This window comes from Mustela nivalis (assembly GCF_964662115.1).
Source record: "Mustela nivalis genome assembly, chromosome: 5".
In the NCBI taxonomy this organism is placed as follows: domain Eukaryota; kingdom Metazoa; phylum Chordata; class Mammalia; order Carnivora; family Mustelidae; genus Mustela; species Mustela nivalis.
In genome coordinates this window covers 70625030-70641285 of record NC_139024.1, presented here as the reverse complement: position 1 = coordinate 70641285, position 16256 = coordinate 70625030, and the positions used below count along the sequence as shown (strand labels likewise).

Sequence of the window (16256 nt, the reverse complement as noted above, 5' to 3'; positions counted from 1 at the left end):
AATGTTTAGTCTTTGATTAGATAGCCCATAATTTAACCACTTCCCATAGAAGTGGTTCCAAGCTACTCTTGTTTTTTTTGTTGTTGTTGTTATATTCATGCTAATAGCCTGCCCTCTAACACTGCTAACCTACCTTGAAATAGTCAGGACTCCAAGAAATTTAGGTTTGCCATGTCACCAGACAGAGTTCCTCAGACTCTAATCCTCACACAGGTCTGGACACCAGATTTGCTAAACCCGTTTCCCACCTCTGCTCATCTACTGAAACCCCTCCAGTGAGGCTTCTGGAACTCAAAGTGGAAACTCAGCAAATTCCACTACATATTCTCCCTCTTCCTTTAGTGTTCTCTTCATTTTGCTGTCCCCGACATACTGCTCCCCCTAGAGCCTTCCAAGGGGTAGCTCTTGCCTCACACTCTGCATTTACCTGAGTCTGAAAGGAAGCAGGAGTCCTTACTCCTCACCACCATTTCCCTTCCTTCTCCCCCATTACAACACGTGGCTTTGAATCACATGCCCCTATCTATTTGCCCACCACACGTGCTCATCCCTGTTCTCTACTAACCCTCAGGGCATCCACCGCATTCATTCCTTGAAGATTTTTCCTCTTTATCATTGCCATTCTCTCTAGCACTATTCTTATCATAATCCTTGGTGATTTTAGTGTTCATGACATTAACTCTTCCATACCCTTAACTCTGCTTCTTGTCCTCACTCCTTAGTGCTGCTCCTGAACTTGTCATTACAAGAAAGTGCAATGCCTCCACAGTCCCAGGTCAACTGTCTTCTTCTTCAGCCATCATCTGTTTTCTCTCCAGTTCACTTCTTCTGGATACATCAGTTCCAACCTTTTTGGTGTCACCATTGGTGCTCACGGCTTTTCATTGCTCCCTGGCTCCCTCAGGTCCTCCCTTTCTCAACCAGCTCAATATTCATGACCTCTCTTTAGTATCGCTTCCTTATGATGTTCATTTCTCTTGCAACTCCTTTACTTGTTTTCATTCAGTTAATTCTAACACTCATTACATCCTCTGGCTCCATACCTGTGCCTTCTAAGCTGAATGTGGCTGCTGAGAAACAGGTAACTATGCTGTCTAGTCTCACCATAAATCGATGATTGCTCACTTCAGATTGACCCTTCGTGCTACTCTGCAATCATATCACTCTACTTCAGTCCATTCCCTCTCCCACATTTCTGGATGATTATTTCATACCTTCTCCTTCAAGCCCTCAAACCCCTCCCCCAACCCTTTTCCAGCCTTACTCTCAATAGATGGTCATGCTTTCATTTCATTGAAAGATTAGAAGTAGTTGAAAGAGAACTAATAGAATCCCCCATTACCACATGTACCCACCATTCTGCATCTGTGTGCAGTTACTCTGACTCTTCATCATTCTGGATGAACTTTTCTTGTTTCTAGACCACACCTGCGCTTATGCTCTGGATCCCAGCCCTTTCTCTCGCTCAAGGACATCATTCTGCCCATCCCTATTTCCTCTTCTCTCTTGCATCATCACTTTTTGTTTCTTCTGCTATCTTAAAAAAATAATAAAAATGTGGAAACAAACAAACAAACAAAAAAACCCAAAAATAGAGGCACCTGGGTGGCACAGTTGGTTGAGCAACAGACTCTTGGATTTTGCTCAGGTTAAAATCTCATGGGTCATGGGATTGAGCCATGTGTCTGGCTCCATGCTCAGTGGAGAATCTGATGAAAGATTCTCTCCATCTGCCTCTCCCACCATGTACATGTATGTGCACATGCTCTCTCTATCTCTAAAATAAGTGGATGAATTTTTAAATATTTAATTTATTTATTTTAGAGATAGAGCATGTACAGGGAGAGGGGCAGAAGTAGAGCAAGAGAGAATCTTAAGCAGATTCCAGAGTGAGCACGGAACCCCACTCAGGGCTTAATCCCGGGACCTGAGATCATTACTTGAGCCAAAATTGAGTTGGATATTAAATCATTTGAGTCACCCAGGCATCCCATAAATGGATGGATCTTTAAAAACATAAAATTAAAAAAAAATGAGAATAAAAACAAACTCTCTTGACTTCACTTTCCTATTGACTTCTACTACTTCATTCCTCTCCTTATATACAGTGAGGAGTTATTTATACTCCTTCTGTAGTTTCCTCCATTCTCTCTTGAATTACTAAAATCAGGCTTTTACCCCTGCCACTGTACTAACCAGTTAACTAATAGTCAGATATCAGTCTTCATCTTTCTTGATCAATCAGCAGCATTTGCTACTTTAAATCATCCATTCTTTTTTTTTTAAGATTTTATTTATTTATTTGACAGACAGAGACCACAAGTAGGCAGAGAGGCAGGCAGAGTGAGAGAGGCAGGCAGAGTGAGAGAGGGAAGCAGGCTCCCTGCTGAGCAGAGAGCCCAATGCGGGGCTTGATCCCAGGACCCTGAGATCACGACCCGAGCCAAAGGCAGAGGCTTTAACCCACTGAGCCGCTTAGGCTCCCCTAAATCAGCCACTCTTCTAAAAACTTTTTGTTCACTTGACTTCCGTGGACATGCTCTTCCAGGATTTCTAAATCAGGTGACTACTCCTTCTGTCTTCATTGCTATGTTTTCCTCCATACCTGAGATCTACATACTGGGGGTCCTAAGATTTAATCCTTGAAACAGTTTGCTTCTCTAACTTATACTCATTCGCAAGGTTATCTTACCCAAGCACATGCCTTTCAGTACCTACACTGAGAAACCATGGTATTTACCATTGTTTCTGTGATTAAATTTTAGACCAGGTATTTAATCTCTCTAGAATTTATCCTGGTATGAGGCAGTATCTTTCTTCAGATATATATTACTTTTTAAAAATCTTATTTATTTTTACTTATTTTATTTAAATGCAATTTGTTAACATAAGTATATCATTAATTTCAGATGTAGAGGTCAGTAATTCATCAATAGCATATAACTCCCAGTGCTCATTACATCATGTGCCCTCCTTAATTCCCATTACCTATTACTTTAAAGAAACGTTCATGTATTAACATTTCCTTTTCTCCTTAATACATCATGGTATCTGAATTTATACAAATATGTTTTATCCATATTAAGATATGCTTAAAGGATCATCTATTCTGAGCTATTTACCTTCTAGCTCTTATTAGGGTGCTCTGATCAAGTTCATTTTATACAAGTCATAATATCTGGCAAAGTAGGGGTGCTTGGCTCAGTCTGTTAAGCATCTGCCTTTGGCTCAGGTCATGATCCCCAGGTCCTGGAATCAGGCCCCACATGGGGCTCCCTGCTCAGTGGGAGTCTGCTTCTCCCTTTGCCTCTCCTCCACCCCCTCCCCCTACTCATACTCTCTCTCTCTCTCTCTCTCAAATAAATAAAATCTTTTTTTAAAAATATGGCAAACTAAGGCGTTTCTTCTTTTTCTAATTTCTTGACTAGATGTAATTACGTATCCTTCCAGACAACATTCTGATTCACAGTTTCAATCTCTTCACCAAAAAATGTTACTGGAATTTTTATTGGAATGGCATTAAACCTGTATGTAAAGAATTGCTGTTTTTACACTAATCAGTTATCTTCCTCAACCTCGGAGTATAATATTCTTCATTCAAACCATTTTGTGTCTCAGAGTATACTGTTTTTATTATTACCTATATAAATTACACATTTCTTATATTAAACTTATTTCTATATATCTTACATTTTTACTTCAATGGTGAATGTTACATTTTTTTCTGTTTCGATATATTTACTAACTTGTCATTACTGATAAACATTAACAGAATTGATTTTTGATATCCAACCACTTTTTTAGTTTTAGAAATTTCTCAGTTGATTCTTTCAGTTATTTTTATATTTATAATAATATTATTTACAGATAGTTATAATTGTGCTTTTCCTTGCCAGAAGGTATACCTGATATAATAGGTTATGTTTTTGCCTTAAGTCTTCTAAAAATGTTAAATAGGAGGGTAATTAGTTTCCTATTTTATTCCTAATTTTAATATGAATGCCTCAAGTCTTTTGTCACAAAGTATGATGCTAGTGGTTAGCTGAAGATAATTATTCTTTATCATGTTTAGAAAACTTCTTTTTATTCCTGACTTAAGGATACTCCCTTTCAGTCAAGATAGGATATTAAAACTGATTATGGGCTTGTGAGGAGTAGAATAAAGGTAAAGACGCATTAAAGATATGCATTTTAGATATGAGCATATATTTCTTTTTACCTTAAACAGAATGATGAATGATATTATTAACTAGATGAATAACTGAATAGTATTAACTATCCTTGAATTCTTGAAACAATTACTATATGCTCAGTGTAGTAGTCTCTCTCTAATCTGTTGGCTTGTAAAATTCAATAAATAATTTCAAGAAAGGGGATTAATTTATATATCTTAAGTGAGAATTAAATGCATTGTTCTTCCTTCTTATGTAATCTTCACTGGTATTTTTTAACAGGTTATGTTTAATTCATACGATTTTTGTTGTTGTTTTAAGATTTATTTATTTTGAAGAGAAAAAGAGAAAGCGTGAGTGAGGGAGAGGGAAAGAAAGAATATCAAACAGACTCCATGCTGAGTGTAAAGCCTGACACAGCACTCGATCTCAACACCCTGAGATCATGACTGGAGCCAAAATCAAGAGTTGGACCCTTAGCTGACTGAGCCACCCAGGCACTCCCATATGATTAATTTTAAAACATTCATAAAGGATACAGTTTAACTTCATCTTTTTAAGATAAAAATTGTTTATACTGTCCTCTTTATAACAATTGGTTATTATAGCTATTTTTGTGCTACAGATTTTTTTTTTGAGATATCCCCAGATGAAGTAAAAAATAAATACATGTGCACATCAGACATGCACAGATAGTATAAGTTGCTATGCTCTGAATTCTTATATTTTCCTTCAGGGAGCACGTAACTTTAGAATTTAGGCAACTTTGTTCATCTTTGTAATAGCCCCAGGAGGCATACAGGAAATAGCTATTATTACTCTGATGCTATAACTGAGGGAACCTGAAGCATAGTGATTTCTTTGCTATGTGTAGTACGGATCCCAGTTTAATATGAACACCATTACACAAAGCAATGCCCTCAACTTTGGGTCAAGTGATCATAAGCATGACTGTGTGGTCAGACTGCTTTGGTTCCAATCCTCACTTCATTTTTTACGGGCTGTGGGAGACCAGTCAGTTATGTCACATCAGTGGGGTCTTAGTTTCTTCATTTATAAAATGAAGATAATAATCGTAGCTACTCGGAGTTTTTGTAAGGATTCGATGAAATATTGTATAAAGGGTATGGAACACTACTTAGTGTGTGGCAAGCTCCAGAGAAGTGATAGTGATGACGATGATGATGAAGATAGTAATTATCCTACCTGTTATCTACCATTTATAGTCCAAGAATCAATCGGGTGATAATTAATCAAAACATGTAAAAATCACTATCAGTGCTATGCTAGAATTCCTCACTTTTTTTCTCATATCGTTCTTCAAAAATATGGAGTAGAGAAGAATAACACTATAGAAAACTTTACAGTCTAAGTATTTCACCTTTTAAATAAAATCCACATCACTTAATAACTATTCTCTTCATAATTCCTAATGATACTTATCAGAGAACTGTTGCTTCACTCTAGGCATTAATATATCCTACACATAAATATGTTACTACTTAATAGCCCAGTACTATTGTCCCATAAGGAAAATTTTCCTTAAGGAAACTTTTAAGGAAAGTGGAAGAGCAAAACCTATGTGGTATTGAACCCCAAGCCAGGGGGAAGCGGAGGTGAAGAAACAACTGCCATTCAGGATCCACACATACACCTAGTAGATAATCTCAGGTAGTAGGAAGGTAGATAGATGATAGATAGATAGATGGATGGATAGATGTACAGATGGGTAGATAGAAAGATAGCGTTTCCAAGTTAATATAACACACACATCTGTATCTGTCTATATCTATATCTACAACTCTCTGCATATATAAACACTATACCCCTGTGGTTAGTATTATTTTTGCAAAATTTTAAAGGGAATGTTGAATTCTCCTCAAGCTCAGATAACTTTTTGCAGACCAAATAATTTGTGAAAATATTATTTTCATTCTATCATTTCTTTTTTTAAAATGAAAAGGAAAAAACAATCCTTGTTGATCAGCTCTGTTGTCTGAAACCACCAGCATCTGTGATTAAGTAGTTAGCCCTATATTTGGTAAACAGACTCATAACTAAAATCTACTGTTTTTAAGGTACTTTATAAACCATACCTTACTGAATTTATCTAAAAATCTGACTAAAATAGGGATTGTTAGCATTGTATTACAACTCTGAAAATTAATGCTTAGAAAATTTAAGTAACCTACAGAGCCTTAGCTAAAATGTATTAGAATCAGGTTTCAAATCCACTATAAAATGCTATCTACAGAGTGTGAGAGAGAATAAATACACTGTTATCTGATTAAATGATTTGATTTTGAAGGCTTAGGTGAATTCTATCTTAGAGTACTGATAGAATCTGCAGCATGGAAAATATTTGCAAAAGTCATGAAATATGAAATTTACCATAGGATGAAATGCCACTCCAGGTTTATAAAGGAAAGTAAAATGTAGCAAGCATTGATTTTTTTTTTGCAAGCACTGATTATGATCTCCAGTAAAACTTAAAGATTGCTTACTTAATATCTAAGTGTAGAAAAAACAAGTGCTCATTAGAAATCAGTATAGGTTCACTCAAAATAAACATATGAGACTTATTGCTAGGGTTACTGTATGTAAAATATCTGAGATCCTTCCTGAATCCCATTATGATATTAAATTCATCAGAAAGTGTGATATATCATATCTCACATTCAGCAAAAATAATAATAGTCCCCAAATGTTCTACCCTATTTACATATGTGCCAGGCCTAAAGCTGATCCCTGTAGATAGATTTTTTTTTCTCATTTATTCTTATAGGAAACTTATGTGGTAAATATAATTGTTCCCTCTTTTACAGTTGATAAACTAATGCTGACAGAAATTAAATAATTTGCTCAAGTCATAAGCCAGTAAAGATCAGATCTATGATCCAAACTCTGGTTTGTTTAAATAGGCATTTGATAGAATGTTTCTTGATATTTTCACAAACAAGTTTGAAGAGATGGGCCAGATAGTAACTTGTTAACAAATTTGATGACTGTAGAAGGTTCTCTTCACTGAAGAATATGTGCTGGGTTGTAGATTCACATCTCCAATGATGAGATACAGGCTTTGTGTTTCAGCCAGCCCTGTTCAAAATCGTGATCAATGATTTGGATGAGATGTATCAAAGAAAGCTGGAAGTGTTACCTAATGTATTAGGTGGTGGTCAAGAAGCTGAAAGAGGGGTGCCTGGGTGGCTCAGTGGGTTAAGTCGCTGCTTTTGGCTCAGATCATGATCTCAGGGTCCTGGGATCGAGTTCCGCATCGGCTCTCTGCTCAGCAGGGAGCCTGCTTTCTCCTCTCTCTCTCTCTGCCTGCCTCTCTGCCTACTTGTGATCTCTCTCTGTCAAATAAATAAATAAAATCTTAAAAAAAAAAAAAGCTGAAAGAGCCTGACAGGTAGACATATGAACCACAATTAACAATTAATATAAAAGATTCTGAACTTAGGTAGGTTCATTTCATTCTTCTTGTTCATTCATTCTTGTGGCACTTATAAATATTTCCAATGTGCAGGAATTGCAGTAGCTGACGAAAAGATACTGAGATGAAGAAGGCAGAGGACTTGCCCTCTAGGAGCTTATATTCTAGTGTTTAGGGAAAGAGCAGAGGAAATGATGTGTAGTAACGATTCCTGTGAAATAGGAGTTTTTACTTGACTGGGGAGTCATGTATACAAGATCCAGATCAGGGAAGGGAGTACAGTCACTGTATTTTCAAATCACAGGAAGAGATTTTAATATCTATTTTAAGAGAAATTCTGAGTGATCAAGATTATTAAATGTTTAACTTGAAGAGATTTAGGAAGTAATTGTATTTCGTAGATATTTGAGGACTCTCCTTGAGAAATGGGAATTAGATTTAATCTTCGTAGCTTCCCAGGGCAGAACTTGGATCATTGACTGAAAGTAAGAATGAGATGTGTTTTCATGCAACATGAAGAAAAACTTCATAGCTTCTAATTGTACAAGATGAAAAGGGCTGCCTTATAAGTATCCATTCATTCAATAATGTATTGAAAAAAAAGTGGGTAGGCATCCCTTTAAAGAAAGAGAGCTAAGTTAAGCAACTTCTCCGCTCATATCTAAGGTACTATATAATATTAATGTTATATTATTTTGATTTAGTAGAGGAATATATACCACCAGTTTTCCCATGTGCAAAAAACCCCTACCAATATCATATATTCTAATCTATTATTGAAAAGGTACTAGAAAGTATACTACCACTCGAGAATATAATTAAACTTCTTATCAGACATCTAAAATACAGGATATTTTCCTAGAGATTAATTTCTGTACAAGGTGAATATTGTGCTTCAAAGTAGTCAGGAAAGTCATATGAAAGGTCTCTGTCAAAAAGTTTCAAAAATAGCATCATGATTTATGTGTTGTGTTTGTGGACCTAAACAGAACATTTGATTTTGTTAACCAAGTTTAGTATGTCAGCAACTCTGTAAGATTGACTGTCAAGGCTAAAATATTTACTCGATCTATGAAGAAATTATATAGAGTTGCAGGTGTAAGAGCAGCAAACCATATTTTTGTATCTCTGTATTTCTGATAATGATCAACATTGTCGTTAAGTGTTTTGAGTCAATTATTAATGTTATGTTAGGTTATGTAAAATAATTCATTATGCAGTGTGTTTATTTTTAAATGCAAAATGCTGGGACATCTGGGTGGCTCAGCCAGTTAAGCCACTGCCTTCAGCTCAGGTCATGATCCCAGTGTCCTGTAATCGAGTCCCACATCGGGCTCCTTGCTCAGTAGGGAGCCTGCTTCTCTCTATGCCTCTGCCTGCTTGTGCATTCTCTATCTCTGACAAATAAATAAATAAAATCTTTAAATGCAAAATGCTGATAATTATATAAGATCCTGACTATTCTTTGGGGACATAGTTATTCACTTAACTGTAACATATGTTCTTAAAACACTCCAGCTAACTCACAATTTGACACCTTGCTGAATGATTTAGACTGGAATTTATGGGTAATTTATCTCAGAACCATTATCTCTTGCCATACTGTTCTTAAATATGGAATGGCTATTTTATTGCTAAAATACTGGTTCTTTTGGATGGCCGAACAAAAGAAGATCATGGTACTTATACAACCAATCCTAATTCAGAATACAATAAATTATCTTGTTCTATTAATCATATTTCTATAAAGTTATTAGACTGAGACTTGGCCTTTTTCATCTTAAGGAGACTGACCAGTTTGATCTATATTTCCTATATTGTACATTCAGCCATGCAGAATAGTCATCAAATAACTACCATGATTCAGTCTAGTGTTGAGCTAGAAGGAGCATTTAGCCCAGACTTGGGACATCAGGGAAAGTTTATAAGAGAAAACAACATTTAAAATGAGAGCTGACTTGAGTAGCTGCTAACCAGGTAAGTGGAGGGCTTTGCATTTAAGAAGTCCCAGAGGAAAGAGAGAGCATGAAATATGAGAATTTCAAATGGTCCTCTATGGCTTTCACACAGCATACGAAGGTGGCAGTGGCTAAAGGTAAGGCTGGAGGGGTAAGCAAGCAGATGAGAAAGGTATTTCTTGCCATGTTGGAAAGTGTATAATTCTCCTGAGGGCAATGGAGAACTAGTGCAGACTTTCCAGCAAGAGAAAGGCATGGTTTGAAAAGTTCTGTAGGATGATCATTTTGATTGCAGTGTGGGGAAATCATTGCATTAAAAAAAATAAAATTAGAAGCAGGATCTTTAGCTAAATTCTGTTCTAGTAAGCCAGGTAAAAATGAGACTAGTGTGATAAAAAATAGTAGGGACAAGGAAGTAATCAAACAGAGAGTAATAGAATCATGGAACACACTGATCAAATACGCTCTCTGGGATGAGAGAGGCCTTTCGATAGCTGGCTTGGGCAATTGAGCAAGTGATAGTGACCCCAGATGAAATGGACAATACAGAAGTATTAGCAGGTTTAAAGAGAGATGAGCTTAATCTTTGATATTTCAAATTCAAGGTGCTTTTGTTATGAAGTAAGATCTATCCAGGAAGCATTTGGAAATGTAAGTCTAGAACTCATTAGAGACATCTGGCCTGAATATATAAAATTTAGAGATTTTGGCAAATAGGTGATAACCAAAAGTCATAGTAATGGGTGAGATCACCAATGTAGAGTGTGTAGAGAAAAGGTGAGAAAAGAAAAAAAAAAAGAAGTGAGAACCAAAGTAGAATCAAGAACCCAATCTTACTACACAGAAAGGGAAGAGAGAGTCCATGAAGGAGCATAAGAAACAGTAGCCGAAGAGTTAGGAGAAAAATCAGCAGACCATACCATTAAAGAAACCATAGGAAGAGAAAATTCAAAGAGTAGCCAGAAATATTAGCTGCTGCAGAAAATTCATGTATCATAAGGACTTACTATTATCAGTAAATTTGGATTTATCAACAAAGACCTTATCAGTGAGCCTGGAGTCAGGGTAACATGAGAAGACTTTTTTAAAGTGGGGAGTGCTGAAGGGAGATAAGGAAATAGAAATCAGGAATGTAAACAATGCTTTTTAAAATGCTTATCAAAGATAGGATGGAAATTTCCAGAGATCTGAGGCCCCAGAGATATTTTTGAGCTAGAGAAGTCTGGGCCAACCTCAAATGCTAATAGGAAAAATGAGCAAAGAAGGGAAAAATGCAGATGCTGATGAAAAGGGGGAGGCAGAAAGGCAAGGAATCCAGTTTAGGAAGAGAATCGCTTCAGACAAAGGACAAACACCACTTCCTGTGGACAGAAATAAATGTTAAAAGGATGGAAAGTACTGCGAGCCAGATGGCAAGTCTTTCACAGGAATCTGAGGGAACACTCGAATGAGTGCTTCCTCTTCTCTGAAAATAGGATACTGTCGTCTGCTGAGAGGTGGAGATTGAGCGTATTTGAAGTAAATAGCCTATTATATAAGAAACTGGATTCATTTTACATTATTATAAAAAACATCTGTAAGCGGTGTAATGCATTTTCAAATATAGCCCCCAAATGTAAAAACCAAAACAATGGCCTAAAATTCATCATGGTAATGTCATGATTTCACCCTATGCAAGAGCAGAAACTCTGAAAAAAAGAGTCAAGAGAAGTCCTAAAAAAATGTCTAATTCCAGTGTGGAGGAACTGACATCAGTTACTGTGTGTTACGATGACCACACATACAGTACCAAACTTTGTCTGGCCATTAGAACACACATGAAAAGTAAATATGTGCTTCTCTTTTGAATGAAGCCAAAAGCCCAGCATAGGGGATGTGGACAAAGTTCAATATGGAGCCTACAGGCGTCTCTGTAGCTCCCGCTGAGTTGCTCAGATCCGTTCCATAACATAGACAGCTATTTTATTACTGACTTTTTTGCTTCTCAACTTTTCTTCTGAGATTCTTTATAAGAAGTCATTTTTATAAACCACTCCAAACCCTGTGTTATAAAAATCAAGCAAAAACACAATCCATAGTCCTCCTTTTTCCTCCATTTTCTCAACTCCCCAAGTCAAGTATCACATTTCCTCTACATAACAGTCAATATTGCATTCCTGCTGCCTTGTTTCTTATTTGGCATTTTTTTAAATAATTTTCCCAAAGTAGAAGTAAATTAGTATAGAGTCGGATGTCATTTTACCTTTTTCTCTTGCTTGATTCCTCTCAGTGCCTGACATATAGCTCTCCCTAAGTGCTCATTGCATGAATTATTGCAATGTGTTAAGTATAATTTTGCTTTATGAGAACTTTAATTACAAAACCACACAGTATTCTGAAACTATTCTCATTTCCTTTTGGAAATGTTAAAGCACATAGCCCAAGTGCCTCTTGCTATGCAAACATGAAAAAGAAAATTTTGACCTGGGATGCCTGGTTTCAGATTGGGTCCACTCTATTTATAAAAAGTTATCAAAATATGGCAAGAATTAGATGGATAACATTAGTAGTAGTAACATTAGTATAGTAGCTGGGGTGACCTTTGTTCTATTTTGTTTTGTTTTGCCTCTTGTTGCCTCTTAAAACATATATGCTTGGTTTGGTTTCAGAAAGTCCATTGACAGGCACTCACAAAGGTCCCAGGATTTTTAGTACTTATCTAGCACCATTCTAGAAGAAACATAAATGGCCAGATGATGTAATAAATTATAGAAATGTGTGAAGTAGGGACACCTGGGTTCCTCAGTTGGTTAAGCGACTGCCTGTGGCTCAGGTCATAATCCTGGAGTCCCAGGATCAAGTTCCACATCAGGCTCCCTGCTCAGCAGGGAGTCTGCTTCTCCCTCTCACCCTCTCCTTGGTCCTGTTCTCTCTTTCTTATTCTGTCTCAAATAAATAAGTAAAATCTTTAAAACAATGTGTGAAGTAGGTTCCCCAGATTACAGTAAGAGAAAAATTTACACAGAGATTGATACAGAAAAAAAAAAAAAAAAGAAAGAAAGAAAGGAAATTCTTATTGTCAGTATAGCTACGACATCCTGGTATTGTTTTCTTTTAGGGAAGAACTTCTTTAAAAATATGTATACCAAGAGGCGCTGATTAAGTGTCTGACTCTTGATTTCAGCTCAGGTTATGATCCCAGGGTCATGATCTCAGGATTGTGAGATCGAGGCCTGAATCAGGGCCTGTGCTGGGCATGGAGAATGCTTAAGATTCTCTCTCTCCTTCTGCCCCCTCCCAACACCCCGTGGCCCCACACACACCCTCTCCCTCTCTCTCTAAAGTATATATATATCAAGAACTCCTTCAATGATATGTGTGTGTTCACAGGAGAACACATACTTATAGGTGAGGAGCTGTATGACAAATTACATTCTAACTCTCAGTAAATAAAAACAAACTTCTCTCTTTTCCTTTACAGAATTGTCAACATCACACTGCTGGTGACTTCTGTGAACGATGTGCTCTTGGATATTATGGGATTGTCAGGGGATTGCCAAATGACTGTCAGCAATGTGCTTGCCCTCTAATTTCTTCCAGCAACAAGTAAGATTAAGAAATATTACCAAATTTCCCAATCAGTAGTACCATCTGTGTAGCACACGGGCTTCTAGGATTTAACTATTTTTTTTCATATAAATGAAATCTCTGTTTAAGATAAACATTATTTTAAACAATTTAAAAACATGACAAAAGTGAGTATATAATGCTCTGTGGTTTGTTTTTCCATTAGAAAATAATGGAAATAGCTACTGTCCCAAGTAATTAATATTAATTAAAAAGTAAATACTAATATTGGCATAATTTATGTTTATGCAATAAGTGATACATATGTACACATGTTTGTGATTTTACACACTTTTATAAGTATCTTGTATTTGCATATGGTTCTGACACAAACTCAACTATGAAGGATTGTTTAGGTGCATATTATGTGACTTTGGTGACTCCTTCCACTTGCTTTGTGTGTTTAATTCACAATATGTAAAGAATTATTAAGAAAATAATTGAAAAAAATAGCTAAAGGAGGGTGACTTATTTTTACACTCCAAAATAAGCCCATATTTCCCAGAATCACAGTCCCATTCTGTTAAGATGGTCTGAGCTTGGTACCATGGAAACACAGCCATAAGGGGAAACAAAAACCAGAATATCTTATTTCAGTGCTGTCTGCACATTCTGCACTGGTTTATCTATTGAAGAAAACCCTTGTTGCAAAGTCTGTCTATACTTGAAAGTATAAGTGATTTATAGACTTCAGTCTCTACCTGGTAGGGCAGTTTTTTCCTCTAAGAATTTACTTTTGAAAAGAATATAGGGCACTTTGTTCAGAATTAGAATCCTGGACTCCTTTTCTTGAGTATATGAGAGCCACAAAGCAATTGAGATCGATGATTCCCCCCTGCTGACTCAGTTTTTTAATTTCCCCTTCATCATTGGCTTTATATACATTCTGAAAACATTTTCATGTAAATTCTCCCTTTCTTCTGAAAGCTCTTTTTTTTTCTGCTTATGAGAATCAAAGGTATTTTTGTCAAATATGAATTTTTAGGCAAGTGGGATAGAGACGAGGATAAAATACATGTTCTTTTTGTTCATGCAAGCACCGAGTGGTAGGTGTATGAAAAATAACATTATTTCTATTTTCCTTTCCCTAAACTCCCTCTGATGACCAGATTTAAACAAGAGAATGTTATTTATTATATTGTTATTAAAATGTGAGTCATTGGATTAGAAAGATTCAGTAATTAACTGATAATTTCTTTGATAACAATGAAGCATAACATCTGTTGAAAAGGCTCACAATAAAATGTGTCTTAAGAGAAGTCAACCTAAATGTAAAGGTACTTCAAAGGTACAAATACCACACTTTATTTTGGAATTCAGGAACATATTGAATGAAGTAGTAGCATTTATAATAGATCGTAAACAGATTAAAAGGCTTTTACTAGTGGAGATAGCAGGAAGTTACATGAACAAAAGCTTAGAAAATAGAAACGCAGTTCTTCACGTTTAAGAACTAATAAGTAAGAGTTTGGAGCATGGAGTTCAAATAGATGAAAATGAGCAGACCAAATGAACAGGAGAATGGAGGCCATGTTTTAGAAATCCTTGAATACCCATCTAAGAAATTGCTATTTAATTTTCTCTGTAATGAGGAAACACTGCAAGTTTTTAGTTAGAACAAACAAACAAAAAGGTTAATGTGGCCAGAGCCACACTTTAGGAAGACTATTAGGAGAGAGCCGTGTAGAATGAATTAAAACAGGCAAAGAAAAAAAGCAAAGAGTGTGATTAATATAAGCTATTGCACAAACTTAGGCAAAAGATAATGAGAATATAAAGGTAGGTGGTAGTAACAGGAAGAGAGAAGAGGGGACAGGTGTGAGAGCACTATTGAATGCAGCTCTCCAGGAGTGCTAACTAATTAGACATGAGGAGTTCAGGCCAGGCAGGAATTGAAGCCAAAGGTTGTTAGCCAGGTTGACCTCAAAAATGGTAGTGCGATCAACTGAGAGAGGGAAACCAGGAAAGAGCTGCTCCAGAGGATAGACAATTTATGTTCCAAATAGGTTAAAATTGATATGAAAGATCTGTCCAAATGGAAATATGCAAATAGCTGCAGAAAATGGAAATAGAATTGGAAGGGCAGATGAAGGAAGAGATATGTTAATAAATGAATTAAAATTGAATAAGATTTCCCGGGGTTATGTCTCCCAAGGGGATCATGTGGAAAGAAGGAAAGACAGAATTCCTTACACTAGAGAAACGAGAAAAGAAAGATGAGCCAGGATGGGAACTGTCAGGGAGGCGAGGGAATGGAGACCACGTGGCTAAGGATACCCCCAGGGAGAAAAGTAGCTGCTCTCAGAGAAGTCGGAGTACACAGGGGAGCCATGACCTGTGAGGGTCACAGAAGAGTTTTGACAGTCAATCCAGGAAAACAGATGTTATGTTACAAGGATGGCAGTTTATAGCTTTCAGTGTTTTCAAGAAGGAAAAAGAAAGAGTGCTACCTTGATTGGTTAGCAGGATTAATAGAAAGGTGTGTTTTCATTTTTGTTTTCTGTGATTTGTATAATTTAAGTACATTTTTATGGAAAGGACCCTCTAAGAATCAAAATACCAAATCCAAGTGGCTAGTTCAATGGTTTTCAAACTTTCTTAACTGCAACCATTGTAAGAAATCATTTTTTAATATCCTAAGTTGGTACATGCAAAACTTCTGTGTATATAATATAAATGTTTATAAATATGTATATATCCTATAACTTTTATTCAATTTCATTCTCCCACATTATTAGAAGAAATTTTATTCCAAACCTACTAGAGTGATTTCATGACCACTCATATGACCACCTAAAGCTTGGCACATCTGTTAACAAAGCAAAGACCTGTGTGTGCTCAGAAGGGAAGAGTTAAAATACAAAGCAAAGAAACAAGCCAGGGCAAAGAAGAGAGGCCCTTTTTCCCAAGATACAAAAGTAAATTTGGACTATGGAGGAAGCTGAGATACCCTCTTCAGTGACTTGGGTCTGGGTAGCCAATGAAAAGTAAGGAGTAAGTCATGGTTAGTAATGACTAACTCCCTTCCCCACATTCGTTTTCAGTATTTCTTACGATGACAAACTGTCAACTACCATGACAGTGCAG

At 36.5% G+C, this 16256-nt stretch overlaps 1 protein-coding gene across 6 annotated transcripts in view; it reads left to right on the top strand.

The window, feature by feature from the left end:
* The window catches only part of LAMA2 (laminin subunit alpha 2), a 641423-nt gene that overhangs the window by 431207 nt on the left and 193960 nt on the right, over positions 1-16256 (top strand). For all 6 annotated transcript variants that reach the window (XM_082731189.1, XM_082731188.1, XM_082731187.1 and 3 more), the window contains one exon: positions 13024-13148. In XM_082731189.1, the coding sequence (XP_082587315.1) occupies positions 13024-13148 (125 nt within the window). The remainder of the gene's footprint in view (positions 1-13023; positions 13149-16256) is intronic.